General features: G+C 39.1%; 1 protein-coding gene across 1 annotated transcript in view; it reads left to right on the top strand.

Annotated features, from left to right (window-relative positions):
- Positions 1–16946, top strand: part of KIF13B (kinesin family member 13B) — a 198479-nt gene that overhangs the window by 66236 nt on the left and 115297 nt on the right. The window contains exons 6-8 of the mRNA XM_065879262.1: positions 13000–13060; positions 15219–15311; positions 16126–16306. Coding sequence (XP_065735334.1) covers positions 13000–13060; positions 15219–15311; positions 16126–16306 — 335 coding nt within the window. The remainder of the gene's footprint in view (positions 1–12999; positions 13061–15218; positions 15312–16125; positions 16307–16946) is intronic.

Here is a 16946-nt window from a genome sequence, read left to right on the forward strand (position 1 = left end):
TCATTCCACAAATGACCAAGGCTTTTGTTTATTTTACTTTCTCTGTTATTCTTTTGCCTATTAAAATAAACATTTACAAACATGGAAATGATGGAAGCATGGTTTATTTTGGGTGACATAAAGCCTTTCTTTTGGGAAATGTTATGAGGTAAAACACAATCCCTGCTTACAAAAAAAAAAAAGAAGAAGAAGAAAAAGGCTGCCATAATTGTATGGTGAAGAATAGGTGTCTTTTTTCCTTTCAAATTTCAGGTTTTACTTTTAGTAGAAAAATGGTAGAATATTTGGGTCTGTGACATGTAGCAGTTAAATCCAAGTTAGTTTTTGGGAGAAGAGAATTAATATTAATAGTGTAATTAAAATTGATTAAAAATACAATTTCAAATTTGATTTGGAAGCTTACAGTGAAAATATTCTGTTCATCTTGTGACACTTATTTTTGTAAATTTTCTAAGTAATTTCCAAATATCTTATTTCTAATTGCTTTATTCTCTGACATATTTAGCATTATTTTATTATTTTTTATTTCTTTTTTTAAAAAAATTATTTATTTATTTATGGCTGCGTTTGGGTCTTTGTTGCTGCGCATGGGCTTTCTCTAGTTGCAGTGAGCGGGGGCTACTCTTCATTGCAGTGCATGGGCTCTTCATTGCGGTGGCTTCTCTTGTTGCGGAGCACAGGCTCTAGGCATATGGGCTTCAGTAGTTGTGGTTCATGGTATCAGTAGTTGTGGCTCACGGGCTCTAGAGTGCAGGCTCAGTAGTTGTGGCACATGGGCTTAGTTGCTCCGTGGCATGTGGGATCTTCCCAGACCAGGCATCAAACCGGTGTCCCCTGCATTGGCAGGCGGATTCTTAACCACTGCACCACTGGGAAAGCCCTATTTTTTATTTTTAAAAATATTTATTTATTTATGTAAGTATGTATGTATGTTGCACTGGGTCTCAGTTGCGGCATGTGGACTCTTAGTTGCGGCATGTGGACTCTTAGTTGCGGCATGTGGACTTCTTAGTTGTGGCATGCATGCGGGATCTAGTTCCCTAACCAGTGATCGAACCCGGGCCCCCTGCATTGGGAGCATGGAGTCTTACCCACTGGACCACCAAGGAAGTCCCAGCATTATTTTAATATTTAATGATCTTTTTAGCACTTCCCTCCAAGGGTGCCGTAGATTATAAAGTTTCTTTTAATGAAGAGCAGGAGTGTTGTGATTCATTAGTGATGTTCTCCATAGCTTGAAATGGGGAAGTGATTGTCTGAGTGCCTTGTGTTTGCCCCCAGCAGCTTGAATGTAGGCTTTGGATCAGGCACACACCAGTTTGAATCTTAATTCCACCTCCACTAGCTGTGTTAATTTCAGAATGCTAAGTGACTCAGGTGTAAAATGAGGATATCTCATAGGGTTATTACTATGATGAATATAAAGTACTTAATGTAGTGCTTGGTGCTCAGTTATTATTCCATGAAAATAACTCTATGCTAAGCTTGTATCTCCAGTATTCCAAGTTAGAATAGTCCAAATCTGACTATTTCAATAATCTATCCTAATCTCTGTGCATGCCTTGAAGTTATTTTAACATGTAATTTTAAAAATGAATGTGTATTACTCTGTTAAACTATCATGTGAAATATATTTTATTAAAAAAACCACACAAATGAATCAATATTGATTTAATTCTTTGGTCAGATTTAAACTTCCTTATAGTGAAAGTGGACAGTGAATTAAAACTTACTCTGCTTGTGTGTTTGACAGATGATTCGCAAATGATTGATTAATAGTGTATTCTTTGATGCTATCTCAATATATGGTAACTTGAAATTATGGAATTTATTAAACATCTTTCTAATGTTTTCTGATTGTGAAATATGCCAGTTGCGGTTCAGTGGCTGTATTCTTCGGATGTCCCTCTGTTCTTAACCAATTGTAGTTTGTGTGGGTGGAAGATTTTAATTGGAGAGAATTGTCTTTCGTCTTGATTTAAAGAAGTTTCTCCAAGGATATATATCAGAGGTAGTGACCTGAATGTTCTTACTGTTTTTTAGGCCCCCTTCCTCTGCATCTTCTGGGATACTCAGCACCACTCATTTCTGACCCTTTCTGGCATTCTGTGGATGCATTTTCTGTCTTCATATAATATATTTCATTTATAGCTATCTCCTAGTTTCGTTGAAAATTCAATTTGTATCTTGTTTGCTTTATTGTTTTGGAGATGATTTTAGAGAGCAGAGATGGTGGTAGAAATGTTTTTATTCTATCAGGAATACTGTGATTGAGAATAACATAAATGACTTAATTTAGATTGGATGTTTAAGAAAGATACATGTAGAGAAATAATACCTAAGCTGAGAAACGACAAATGAGTAGGAGTTAGCCTCAAGATTTCAAGGCAGAAAGAAAATCATGAATGAGAGCCCCGAGACTAGAAAACTGTGTACACTGGGCCAATTAGAAAAGGCCAGTGAGTGAAAGGAAGATGGTCCAAGATGTGGTTGAGGTAGAGGGAGGGGCCAGGTCACCTAGAGAGCTTAAACAGCATTAGCTGAATCAGAAAGCCTTGTGTTGGACACTGATAAATGCCAGAAGACACACTCTGTCCTTCAGAAGCTTGTCGTCTAGTTGAGGATATGACCCATTTATATTAAAAAGTTTATATAATGTGAGAATGATGGGTAATGCATGAGCAGTAGAGAGTTCTGACTTAGAGGGGGAATGGGGGAAGGAGAACTCACTTTTGGTTGGGGTTCTTATGGAAGGCTTCTTGAGGGAGATAGAATTTGATCCGAGCTTTTCCCCACATGAGTAGGGCTTGAACAAACAGAGTTGTTAGAGGGATGGCATCATCTGAGTGTCGGCGTGTGGAATGCAGGAAGGACAGTAGCTCACTGGAGAGGAGGACTCTTCTAGGGGTGTGATGTGGGAGGTAGTGCTCGAACTGTAGCTTGGGTTACCTCTGATGTTCCAGTGGTCTGCACGTGTCCCTGATAGAAATATTGAATATAACTTGTTGAATGCTTACTGTTTGCTTTCTCATTGTAAATAAAGAGCTATACAAGTAATCCAGTGTAACTTCTCATTCCTTCTACAACATCCTCATCAAATGCTTTCCTGTTCTCTCTTCAGATAATTCCACTAATGGTGAGCTGGCTGTTTAACACAGTGCTAACTATTCTTATATTAAAGAGCTATCCCTTTTCTTTTAACTTTCTTTAGTAGATCCTACCAAAGATGGCATCATGTCTTGTTTTAGTCTTCCCTGGTCCAGGCTACATATTTCTAGTTCTTTGATTTATTCTATCAGTGGTATCATTTTTAAACCCCTCTACATCTGGAATGCTATTCTCCAAGATAGCCTACTTTATCAGTGATGCTTTTAAAATTTATTCTTCAAAATTGAATGTAGTATTCTAAATGTTGGGGAGACAGTGACCAGGGCTTTTAGTGATATTTGTACTTCTTCAAGTTAGCTAGATCAGCAAAGATTGATGAATCTCCTCTGTGAGTCTAGTCAGTGTCTAAATTTTTACTCAGGTCAGCTTTATTCCTTATATGGAAAAGCACATCGGGGGAGGGGTGACAAAGAAAAAATAACGATCATCACGCAGATTGTTGTTTGGTTGCTGGTACTGCCAGCTTAAGTCCGAAAAGGAAACAATATCTTTATATAGTATGGCCGTATTAGAATAAACTCTTTGTGATGTTACCACATCTGTTATAGAACGGGTTGGAGTGGGAGCTTGTTAAAACAGAGATTCCAGATATTTCTAATTGTGAACGTTTCAGAAACCTAAATCTTTAAAGTTAACAGAGGTGATGATATTTGTATATAACGTTTGATTTTGGTAGTTGACAGCAGTAATTGATTTATAACTCATAGTTCTGATATAGTTTTGTTTTACACATATACAGTACTTTGTGGTTTATTTTTGGACTCAATATCAATTTTATTTTTGTCATGGTCAGAAGTATTGATAAAAATTCCCAAAGATCATTAACTTATATAAAATAATCACTAAATTTCTTCTTCATATTGTGGCATTCTAAAGATTAGGACTTTAATTTGACTTAATTTTATAGTGTAATTTATTATTGAAAAGAGAAGTGAGCACAAGCTCCTAAACCAGGTGAGTAAAAAGGAGGAGGTGACTAGCTTATTCACAGAAACAGTTCTATCCAAAATATGTAATCAGGGAATTCCCTGGTGGTCCAGTGGTTAGGGACTCCACGCTTCCACCGCAGGGGGCCCGGTTTCGATCCCTGGTCAGGGAACTAAGATTCTGCAAGCCGCATGGCACGGCCTAAAATAAAATAAAATAAAACTACAAAATATGTAATCAAATCATTTGTTGTCTTCTGAAACATCACCTTCCTAAAAAGCACATCTACCCATCTTGATCCACCTGGGCTGTTAACATCGCAGTAACTAGACAATCACAATTTGGGGAACAGTAATTGTTGTGGGCAAGACTCATCAATGGATGCTAAAATTCATGGGTGAAAGTATGTTGAGAAAGGGTGCTTACATGGTCTTAAAATATCACCGCCCCCACCTCAAGAAGGGTACAGAGGAAAAACTAGTAATGTTACAGTGGAGAGACCTGGTATATACAACTGTAACCAGTGACCGGAGTTACCATCATCAGCAGTGAGATTTGGACAACATCATGTACCTTCTGGTATTTTTTTTTATTGAAGTATAGTTGATTTACAGTATTTCAGGTGTACAGCAAAGTGATTCTTTTCCATTATAGGCTGTTACAAGATATTGAGTATAGTTCTGTGTGCTATACAGTAGGACCTTGTTATCTATTTTTGTACATAGTAGTGTATATCCGTTAATCCCAAATTCCCAATTTATCCCTCCCCTCCCTTTTGGTAACCATAGTTTGTTTTCTGTGTCTGTGAGTCTATTTTGTAAATACATTCATTAGTGTCATTCTTTAAGATTCCACATGTAAGTGATATATGATATTTGTCTTTCTCTTTCTGAGTTCAGTTAGTATGATAATCTCTTGGTCCATCCATGTTGCTGCAAATGGCGTTATTTCATTCTTTTTTATGGCTGAGTGATATTCCATTGTATATATGTACCATGTCTTCTTTATCCATTCATCTGTCAATGGACATTTAGGTTGCTTCCATGTCTTGGCTATTTTAAATAGTGCTGCTGTGAACATTGGTGTGTGTGTATCTTTCAAATTAGAGTTTTTGTCTTTTCTGGATATATGCCCAGGAGTGGGATTGCTGGATCATATGGCAATCCTATTTTTAGTTTTTTAAGGAACCTCCATACTGTTCTCCATAGTGATGTGCCTTCCGGTATTGATGTACTTAGAAGGGCACAACATTGCTTCTTTGGTGCCTGTCAAAATGCATAACGTGAATTTAGTCATGGGGAAGCATTAGACAAACCCAGATTGAGGGACATTTTACAGAAAAACTGCCCAGGACTCTCCAGGTGTCAGGGTCATGAGAGACAAACCGTCCCCAGTTGGAGGAGGCGTGACAACTGCAGTGTGTGATCCTGGACCTGAAAAAGGACATCAGGGGGGCAGTTGGGAAGAAATTTGTGTAAGATTGGCTCTAGATTATTTCATAAATCTTGTGTTGATGGTTAATTTCCTGGTTCTGATAATTGTAACTGTGGTTTTAATAAGATGTTATCATTTTGAGAGGCTGGGTGAAGGGTACACGGGAGTTCTTTGTACTGTTTTTGGAACTTTTTGTAAGTGTGGAAATTCAAAATGAACTTAAGTAACAACAACAGAAACTCAGAAATTCAGACTCTCATGCTTCTACTTTATGACATCTCTTTTGATTGGTCAAGGGGCTGGTTTTCTCTGCTTCTTAAATCTCCACTGTGATCTGGATAGCTGAGGTTTCTAAATAAGGGATTTTGGAATAGTGAGGCATTGCCGTATTGGATTGCAGCTACAAGTTGAAAGGTTTTGTTTAATTAATTAATTTACTTATTTATTTTTGTACAGAGCTGTAATTACATCTTTGGGTTTCCAATGGCTCTGTAGGTTATTTGAGCATTACTGTTAGAGCCACCAGAATCCCTAGCTGGAAACTTAGCTCTGTAATTAATTTACTGGTTTGTTTCTGTTTTTATTATCATGTTCTACATTCAGGTTAGTCCCATGGATTCTTCTGCTGTGTATCATATATTGTTGAATTTCATATTTGTTGGTTGTCTTTTAGGAAGAGCTGATTTTTGTATAAAAATGTTTTACTTAAAATATCATGCTAAACATCTTATTTTTCCTCTCAGAAAAGACAGTCTGGAGTTTTTATAAATATAATGAATAAGTAAACTTACACTGGCATAAACACCAAGTGGTGACCTTTTATTGGGTAATAATTAGAATGGAGGAAACTAATACATTGGGAAATGTTTCTGTTACCAGGAGCACAGTTGTTAATGTATGACTCATAGATTCTTAAGTCTAGGAGAAACTTGACGAGACTGTTTTGACCAGTGTGGGAGAGGAAGAAAACATGGACGTGGGATTCGGAAGACCTACTTTTGCATCCCAGATTCATCACTGATTATTATTGTGTCTTGGACAGCTCATTTAACTCTTGAGCCTTAAGTTTTTCATCTGTAAAACTGGAATGATAATAGCACCTTTCAAAGTTATTGTGAAAGTTAAATGAAGTAGCATACAATGTACCTGGCCTAATGTGGGCATTTCATATATGCTGGCTCTGTTCTTTCCTCCAGCTGGGCTTATAACTGTGCCTTCTGAAACTGATGAGATTCTTCTTTGCTTATAAATACCTACAAAACGATGATAGCGTATGTTAGTCATCTCTACTGGTATTTCCCAGGTCTTTTTGTTTGGAAGTTTCCCCATATCTCCTATCTGAGAGAAATTATTTTCTTTTATGTGTTAGTCACATTGGCTGTTACTCCAAAATCTGTTAGACAAGTGTCACTCATTTGCTACTTTCCTTGGTAATTTAGTCATCTTATCTGAAATCATTTGATACAAATGAATATTAAATTTAGAAGAAAATTTTATGAGACAAAGGCACAAGATGTCCAGACATTTGAAGTATTTCCATGTACAGTTTCCTTTCAAGTTCCAGGTTTCACTTGGCATTTGGATCCTCTGAGAGGGGCCAGTTATTCCCATGGTTGTGTGAGTGAACATCATTGTTTTTATGAGTTATACACGGAAGTGTTTAGGGCTGAAGGCGCATGTCTGTAACTTACCTTCAGATCAAGAGAAAATAATGTGTGTGTGTGTGTGTGTGTGTGTGTATAGAAGAGGGGAGAGAGGGAGGGGGGAAGAATGACATAGCAGCCATGGCAATATTAACAATTGGTGAGTTTGCGTAAAGGGAGCTCTGTGTGCTTCTCTTACAGCTTCTAAGTTTAAAACGATCTTAAAATTATACTGGATTGAGTTATATTCCTGTACCCTGAGGAGATGTAAGCCAGTGGCATTTTCAGAGGGAGGGAGGTTGGAGGCACCTGGGTCAGCATAGAGGAATAAGTAGTAAGTGAGTAACTGGTCACTCACCGGCAAAACATTAATTGTTCCTGGGCTTCCCTGGTGGTGCAGTGGTTGAGAATCTGCCTGCCAATGCAGGGGACACGGGTTCGAGCCCTGGCCTGGGAAGATCCCACATGCCGTAGAGCAACTAGGCCCGTGAGCCACAACTACTGAGCGCGCGCGTCTGGAGCTTGTGCTTCGCAACAAGGGAGACCCCGATAGTGAGAGGCCCGCGCACCGCGATGAAGAGTGGCCCCCGCTTGACGCAACTAGAGAAAGCCCTGGCACAGAAATGAAGACTCAGCACAGCCAAAATAAATAAATAAAAATTAAAAAAAATTAATTGTTCCTTTAACCTTTTTTTCTTAGAACAGAAGTTTTTGGCAGAAGGTCCTATATAGATAGAGAGTGAGCTGCTGCTTTATCAAAGCAGAGGAGACTGCTTGGAAGTAAGATCAGATGCTAAAAAGTAAAGAATTTAAAAAAAATATTTACAAGTTGTATACAAGGATAAGTAAAAGGTAGAAAGCAGAAATATTAGGACTTTAAAAATTATCCGGTGCTCAGATAATCTTTCTTCTACCTGAGAGATACGTTAGTTTTCTATAATTAGCATTCTATCCTACTAGCTAATAGATATTACTTTATCCTTTATTTCAAATTGCTATATGATTTCAAAGTGAATATTTTATATTCTTAATAAAGATTTACATGATGTTTATTGTTTTACCCTTCAGAAAGCATCTTCTAACTAAAAAAAAAATTTTAAACCCTTTCTCTTTTCTTTCATGTCATTGATGACATCTCTTTTGGGAACTCAGAAGCCAGCCAAAGGTAAGAGATTTGGTTTATTATGTGATGCTTGTAAAGGTCTTATGGGCATATTTTTGAAGTACTGGTAATTTTCTTCTCAAAAATAAAAATTTTCTCTGGCATTTTTATAAAAAAAAAAATAATGCAAGCTGTCAGCCTGTTCATAAATCCAAAGCCATTTATTGGTGTAAGAGGTTTATAGAAAAGCTGTATTTGTACTTTGACCAATTCTGTCCAGTCTCCTGGCAACTGCAACACAGATTCCTTTTGTGCCCTGCTGTTCGCCGTGGATTGGCTCGAAACTGCTCGTCCCATACTGTGGTCAGAACCATAGCAGGCAGACTCATCCATGTTGCTCCTGGGACAGCTGGGGACACATTCTCAGGCCAACAGAAACCTGCCCTGGCCCACAGCTTCCTCAAGGGAATATGCTTTCATCTGAGATTTGAGCCCAGATTCTAAAGAAACTTCGGTGGGATGGGTCAGTTCCTGTATCTCTTAGGAAACGTAGTTGTGCCAAAGTAGGCACAAGGACTGTATTATTGAATTGATCATTCTCTGGAAGTTTCCAGGAAATTTAGATTTTTATCTGCATTCTTGGAGTTTGGTTTAAGAGTCCGTGGTTGAACTGTAATTCCATTTTCTATTATTGTTGCTAAAGTATGTATAAACTTGTCACTTGGGACTCTGAATGATTACAAAAAAGAAGTTTAATATGGCACTGACTTCTTTATATATGTAGAACTAATTTCATTAGTTTTATCTTTTCTGTGAAAAGATGCCAGATTATTTTTGTTTTCTTAATTTTTGATGGAACAGAGGCTGGAGATGGCAGTAAAAATGTGAGGAAACATTACATGACTATTTAAAAACTATTCATGTTTTATTTAATTCAACTGTATCTTAACGTTTAGGGAAAATGTGTTGACGTAAAAAATATGGAAGGGCCAACACCACACTATTAACATGGTGGTTCCCTCTGAGGAGAAAATGCTTGGTGAATGGGAGACCTTTATTCCTTATGTTTTGGTGTTATTTGACTTGTTATAATGAATGTGTGTTTCTTCTCTGTGACTTAGAAAAAGTTTTTTTTTTTTTAATTTTAAAGGAAAAATGTTTATTTAGAAAGAAAAGGGCTTGTCTGCTTTAGGAAATCTGTGGCTGGAAGATACCTGTAATAATTTACAAACTTCCTGAAACTTAAAGAGGACCATTCAGTGTTGTTAGTAAACAAGAACTAAGCATTCCTAGTTCCCAACTTTGTACAAGGCTGTGGCACCTTCCTGTAACTGGGGAAGAGAGCGAATCCAGCCTGTGGTGAAGGGCCTGGTGGGGAGCAGACAGAGCGCTCAAAGGCTGGGTTCAGCTCCCATCTCCCCACCTGCAGGTCACCAGCTTCTTGACTTCCTTGTACCCCAGGGCCTCCCGTGTAGTATCAGCTGTTGTTGCGGTTACTTTAATGGTAGCTTCTCTACTGGAATTGAGAACAAGAATTGTGAAAGAACTCCCTGAATTTAAGAAGATGTTGGAGGTAGAAGTTTATTAATTAATTTATTTATTTTGGCTGTGTTGGGTCTTCGTTTCTGTGCGAGGGCTTTCTCTAGTTGCGGCGAGCGGGGGCCACTCTTCATCACGGTGCGCGGGCCTCTCACTATCGTGGCCTCTCTTGTTGCAGAGCACAGGCTCCAGACGCGCAGGCTCAGTAGTTGTGGCTCACAGGCCTAGTTGCTCCGCGGCATGTGGGATCTTCCCAGACCAGGGCTCAAACCCGTGTCCCCTGCTTTAGCAGGCAGATTCTCAACCAGTGTGCCACCAGGGAAGCCCAACTCCCTGAATTTAAAAAAGAAAGAAAACAAAGGAAAAACCCACAGTCGGAGGGAGAGGAGTGCCATTTAGAGCCTGATCTCTGAGATGTTCACACAGATGGACTGTTCAAGTGTGAGCTAAGCTTACAAGCAAAGAATCAGGATGGTGTCCACTTAAGCTTGGTAAGAGCAGAATCAAATAAAGTGCTGAGAGATGAGAGCTGAATGTTAGAACAGAAGAAACTTAATTTGAGCTTCATATCTTATTTAATCTCTCCCTGCTGACTAGTGTAGCTGGAAAAGCAGCCCCCACTGGAGGTTTTGGTCCACAGTCCTTTGGGGCCACCTTCCATCTTCCTTCTTTTCCTGCCCTTTCTGTTGGAGAATTGCTAACATAGGGAGCCACCACTGTTGACAGACACATGTTTAGCTCTGGAAAAATGTTGAGGATTAGTAATGTACCACATAGTGCTGAGGCTGGGTGGATGGCTTCTGGGCTCCAGGGTTCCCACCTCCTCCGGGGTGTTGTCCGTCATTGGGCTTCTGCCTACCTTTTTGGCCTTGCTTCCCCATCACTGCCCCACCCCAGGGAACAAATGCCTCGTGCCACTGTTTTGCACAAAGATGTGGGTGTTCTGATCCTTCCTTGCTCTAAAGGTGTTTCTAGCCAGTTGCCCTTTCGGTTGCCCCCAGGGCCCCTAGCCACTCACTGAGCTGTTTTCCTGCTGCACTCCTGGAATTGCTCTTAGCTTTGCAGCCATCTCCTCCTGCCATGATTTGGCCTGTGCTCTCCCTGTGGTCCCCATCTCACACCGCACCAGTCTCATTGCAACTGTTTTTCAGGGCTTCTCAGTTTCTGGTCCAGGTATAAGCAAGCAATCTTGATTTCAAAAACTTGCTCTCCTTTCCCTGCTTCTTTCCCTTTTAGGCTCTTTCCCTCCCTCTCTCCATCATTTTGTGTTAATTTCAAGTAGAGGTGGATATAGGCATGCATACTTAATTTACCATCCTAATCTAATTTCCTCTTTTAAAAAATGTAACTCTTAGACCTCTGATCCACATGATAGCCTTGTGAGTTCACACAGAAACATTCTTCTGCCAACTCCAAACTCATAGCAGGGACAGATAAGACATTTAAAAATATTAAAATCATGTCATTATATTCAAAAACAACATATGTCACTGCAGGGACCAGCAGCAGGCTGGGGCTGAAGTAGCGTATTTACTGGGCCTTGAGATCACACAGGTTTTCGGAGGATTGGAGGTTCAACCCTTGCAGACGAGAGGGAATCCTATGTATGGGTTGAGGACCAGAGATGCTCACCATGAGAAAACTGATTTGGGTGAGGCTCCATCAGGAAAGAAGGCTTAAAAAAAGATTTTTTGGGCTTCCCTGGTGGGGCAGTGGTTAAGAACCCGCCTGCCAATGCAGAGGACATGGGTTTGAGCCCTGGTCCGGAAAGATCCCACATGCCGTGGAGCAACTAAGCCCGTGCGCCACAACTACTGAGCCTGTGCTCTAGAGCCCACGAGCCACAACTACTGAGCCCAAGTGCCACAATTACTGAAGCCCACCCGTCTGGAGCCTGAGCTCCACAAACGAGAAGCCGTGACAGTGAGAAGCCCATGCACCACAACGAAGAGTAGCCCCCACTTGCCGCAACTAGAGAAAGCCCGTGCACAGCAACGAAGACCCAACGCAGCCAAAAATAAATAAACAAATAAATTTAGGGGAAAAAATTTATATATATTAAAAGAAAAAAGGATTTCTGGCCACCAACATTGAGCCAATTTCTGTGTTAGGTAGGAGGGAGTAGAGACATTGGGCTTTGGAAGGACCCAAATCTGGGCTTCAGTAGCTGGGAGTGGCAGTGTAACTATTCATGTAAAGGGGGGGCCAAAGGGGGAGGAAAAAAACAGGCAATCATGTAAACCATAAAATGCAAACTCCCAATTCAGATGTACTTGCAAACTAACATATAAAGCACAAGAGGAAACCTGTCATCAGGAAGTGAGGCAACAAACTCCAAAAGTGGGAGTTTGAAATGCAAACTGAAATGAATTTAAAAACACTTAAAATCCTTAAAAAGACTAAATTGTAAAACGTGAAATCCAAAAAATTAAAAATATAATCGGTGAAAAAGACTTTTGAAAGTAAAAAAAAAAAAACGTACTTTAGAAAGTAGTAAAATGAAAGATCGAAACAAATCGTTTGTGATATCCCATGAAGTAGCAATATGTATTACTAATATTTCCAATGTATATTCTTCCTACTTTTTATGTATGTCGATTTTTGTACAGATATGAGATCATGGTCCAGACTTTCATAGCTTTTACATTAATATATGAATCTTAGTTTTCTATGCTCTTGAAGCTACACAGTATCGACCATGGGCATGTTATAGTTTATTTAAAGAATATGCATTCTCAACATGCTGTAGTAATCATCTTTACATTTTATTTAAAAAAAAATCTTTGTTTTCTCTGATGAGAAAAGAATGTAGAGAATACATAAAAGCATAAAGAAGAAAACAAAGATATCACTAATCTTATCGTGCAGTAATAAGCTTTTATATATGTAACTGTGTGTGTGTCTAATAGCCATCATATTATACATATTGCTTTGTAACCTCCTCCCTTTTCACTTAACATTGTGAAAAGTTTTCCATGTGAAATAAAGATCTATATCATCTATAGGGTGCTTACTTGTCTATTGTAAGACTGTACCATAAATAACTAACCTCCATTGTAAGACAGGAAGTTGTTTTTATTTCACTGTTATGAACAATGTTATCAGTGTCATGACATTGTTATAACATTATAAGTATGTTACAGTTTTGTTCTTAATGCAAACTTTATTATTTTTGTTTTTCAACAGGTATTTGCATATGATCATTGTTTCTGGTCTATGGATGAATCTGTCAGAGAAAAGTATGCAGGTAAGAGTCCAGCATCCTATTAACTACTGATAATATAGAAAGGTGTTTCAGTATTTTTCCTATAAAGTATCATAGTAGTATTTTGTGTAATTTTAGAAACTACATAGAGAACTTCCTCCAGTCTTTGCTATTAGAGTTTTAACTTTGATTGGGAAATGGGAGATTCATGGTATACTGTTGTCGGTATAAGATGATAAAGTTAGATTAACAGCGTACACAGTTGAGGTTGTCTTACACGCATCCCTGGGCCTTACACACGACCATGGCATGCAGTAGCTACGTAGATTCCCTTAGATGTTTGTAATATGGTCTAGAGAGGCAGCTTGGTGTAATGAAAGAACTCTAGCCAAGGAGGAAAGGAAACCTTGAGCTTAATCCAAGCTCCACTCCTATCTCTGACTTTCAGTAAATCACTTAGGCTTTCAGTGTCCCTTTTCACCCTTTTTTTTTTTTTTTAAATTTTATTTTTGGCTGAGGTGGGTCTTAGTTGCAGGATCTTTGTTGTGGCATGCAGGATCTTTGTTGTGGCCTGCAGGATCTTTGTTGTGACATGCAGGATCTTTGTTGTGACATGCGGGATCTTCGTTGTGGCATGTGGGATCTTTCATTGCGGCGCGCAGGCTCTTCCTTGTGGTGCGTGGGCTTCTCTCTAGTTGTGGTGCTGGGCTCCAGAGCAAGCAGGCTCTTTGTTGTGGCACGTGGGCTTGTCTTTAGGTGAGGCACACGGGCTCAGTAGTTGAGGCATTAGGGCTCAGTTGCTCCGCGGCACGTGGGATCTTAGTTCCCCGACCAGGGATCGAACTTGCATCCCCTGCATTGGAAGGTGGATTCTTAACCACTGGATCACCAGGGAAGTCCCCCTTTTCCCTCTTTAATGGAGAGGAATATGCCATATCCTCTCTAAATTTGCTCTGGGAGTCTATTCTTTTACTCTCCTCAATGATGACTGTCTCAAGCCCCTTTTCACTACAAGTTTAAGACTACAGCGACAGGGGCTTCCCTGGTGGCACAGTGGTTGAGAGTCCACCTGCCGATGCAGGGGACACGGATTCGTGCCCTGGTCTGGGAAGATCCCACATGCCACAGAGCGGCTGGGCTCATGAGCCATGGCCACTGAGCCTGCGTGTCCAGAGCCTGTGCTCCGCAACGGGAGAGGCCACAGCGGTGAGAGGCCAGCGTACCGCAAAAAAAAAAAAAGACTACAGCGACAGCCAAATTAAAAAAAAATCTAAAAAAAAAAAGACTACAATGATAACCATATATTTCCTTTATTCCTAACTGCTTATGACACCCATTTCTAAGCAATCTTTTAAATATTGTATTGGCCTTTATCATGAAAAACAGTAGTACTACAGCTGTTTCCAAAAGTTAAGGTTAGTTTGGGCTGGCTGGCCCAGTGATGACTCTGAGGATTGCTTCAGAATCACAAGTGTGATGAGGATGAATGGATCTTGTAAATGAGCTAGAAAGTGAGGCCTAATGGAATGCTGTTTATAGCGTTCAAAATGTAACAAGCGTAACAGCATCCAGTTCTTTCATATTATATTCAGGGCCCAAAGAGGTTGAATAACTTGTCAAGGCCACGTTTGGTTACTGACATATTTAATTTAGCCTGTGGAGGCGAATTGGACCCTACTATTTATGTCCATGGTTGAAAGCTAGAAGAAATGTCCCAGACCTTCCTCCCTCTCCCAGCTGGTATGTATTGTAGACCCTGTAATTAAACATTATCATTGAGGAAAAGGAGAGAGAATTGATATATATGATTATTTTGAACTTTAGTACACACTGAATAAAGCATTGGCTGAGTGGTACATAGTTAAATTCAGATCCACCTAGGTCCCAAGTATACATTTCAGATATTTATAATCATTGTTTATAAAATTAGCAGTTCATTGGTTTTTTTTGGCCGGTGTTGATTCAAGTTCATATTATCAGGAACTTTTCACTCATTTTCTGTTATGTGCTAATAACTAGATATTTCTGAAAGACATAAGCCTTTGGAAGCACTCATCAAGTTTAAAAATCTTGTTTGGTAGATAAACAAGCTGAGAAAAAAAGTGCATTTTTGAGAGTTATGTTTGTTTTTTGTTTTTTTAATTGTTCATATGTAGTTTTGGCTTAAAACATCCTACCTTTTTCTCTGTCATTCTTTCAGGTCAAGATGATGTTTTCAAGTGCCTTGGGGAGAATATCCTTCAGAATGCTTTTGATGGCTACAATGCATGTATCTTTGCCTATGGACAGACTGGTAATTGTTAAATAATCTGTTTTATTTTTAAACTTTAAAGATCCTAACAAAAAAAACCCAAAAAATACATATTGCTAGCATCTTCTCAGTTGTGATTGATAAAGGAGTGTTTTGACTTCTATACCTCTGTGGTCAACAGGAAAGAAATCTATTTAAAGTGAAGGAGTCACTTTTATAAGGGTATATCGTATAACTTGTCCAATTGAAAACTATTCTTCATGGAAAAATGGTTATGATATTTTCAAGACTTGTTAGGACTGTGAGTGATTTAATTTTTTCCTCTATTTTCCTGTGCTTTCTAAATTTTCTTTAATGAATATGTGTTTTTGGTACATAGAAAATAATTTTGTAGTAGAAAAATAAGATGACTCTGATTTCTACACTGTTGCCAAAGGGTAGTGGTAGTAAGTTAATTTGCTCTGGGGCCTGTAGGGATAACGTACATTTTTTATGCTATGATTAGTGGTTGGAAGCAGGCACGTAGTATTCATCATATGGATCTTTCCAGTTCAATTTTAGGAAACTATTCCTACCTCACAATTTTTCAGTCATTTTAAGTCCTTTTTTTTTTTTTTTTAATGTATGATGATAGTTAAAGAAGGTTTTTATTTTCTTCCTAAAGGATGTGTACTTCTGACTTCTACATGTATAATTGGAAAGCTTCTCTACTTACTAGTGTCATCATTATATTTGGGTATATTCCTTATTTGGGACATTTTGCTAAGTGCTAGGATTTTATTATGAGCAATGGAAAGAGGGCTGTGTATTTAAACTTCTCAAGGAGACAGTAATAACTATGATTTCCATTTTTTAGGATCTGGAAAATCTTACACCATGATGGGCACAGCTGACCAACCTGGATTAATCCCAAGACTTTGCAGTGGACTCTTTGAACGAACCCAGAAAGAGGAAAACGAAGAGCAGAGTTTTAAAGTAGAAGTGTCCTATATGGAAATTTACAATGAAAAAGTTAGAGACCTTCTTGATCCCAAAGGGTAAATGACTTTGAGACTTTAATGTTGTGGTATTATGGACTATAACAGACTTAATAAATTGGCTTAAGTGAAATTTTTTTTTTTTTTTTTGCGGTACGCGGACCTCTCACTGTTGTGGCCTCTCCCATTGCGGAGCACAGGTTCCAGACGCGCAGGCTCAGCAGCCACGGCTCGCGGGCCCAGCTGCTCCGCGGCATGTGGGATCTTCCCGGACCGGGGCATGAACCCGTGTTCCCTGCATCGGCAGGCGGACTCCCAACCACTGCGCGACCAGGGAAGCCCCAAGTGACATGTTTTATACTGAACTTGAGTAAAGAGTTATTTTTCTAGTTTTTAGTTATATTAAGAGGTTTTCTGTAGCCAGTTCTGGGCTTTTGAACTAGGGCTGAGATGGGGCAGGGAAGCATGGTTGAGCAGCACGTATTTGGGTTATACCGTCTCTCTCAGATATATCCAAAAGCACAAACAAAAAATACGTATTGATAGTTAAGTTACTGAATATCAGTATAACTGGTATCCTTCATCAAGTAGAGTGTTTTTTGTTTGTTTTAAACCAAGAAATTTCGAATGGAATTCATCTGTTTGCAGGCTGTGGCATAATCAGAAATAGTGAAACCTGGACTTCAAGGTAGTTCATTTT

The sequence above is a fragment of the Phocoena phocoena genome, chromosome 6 (genome assembly GCF_963924675.1).
Source record: "Phocoena phocoena chromosome 6, mPhoPho1.1, whole genome shotgun sequence".
In the NCBI taxonomy this organism is placed as follows: domain Eukaryota; kingdom Metazoa; phylum Chordata; class Mammalia; order Artiodactyla; family Phocoenidae; genus Phocoena; species Phocoena phocoena.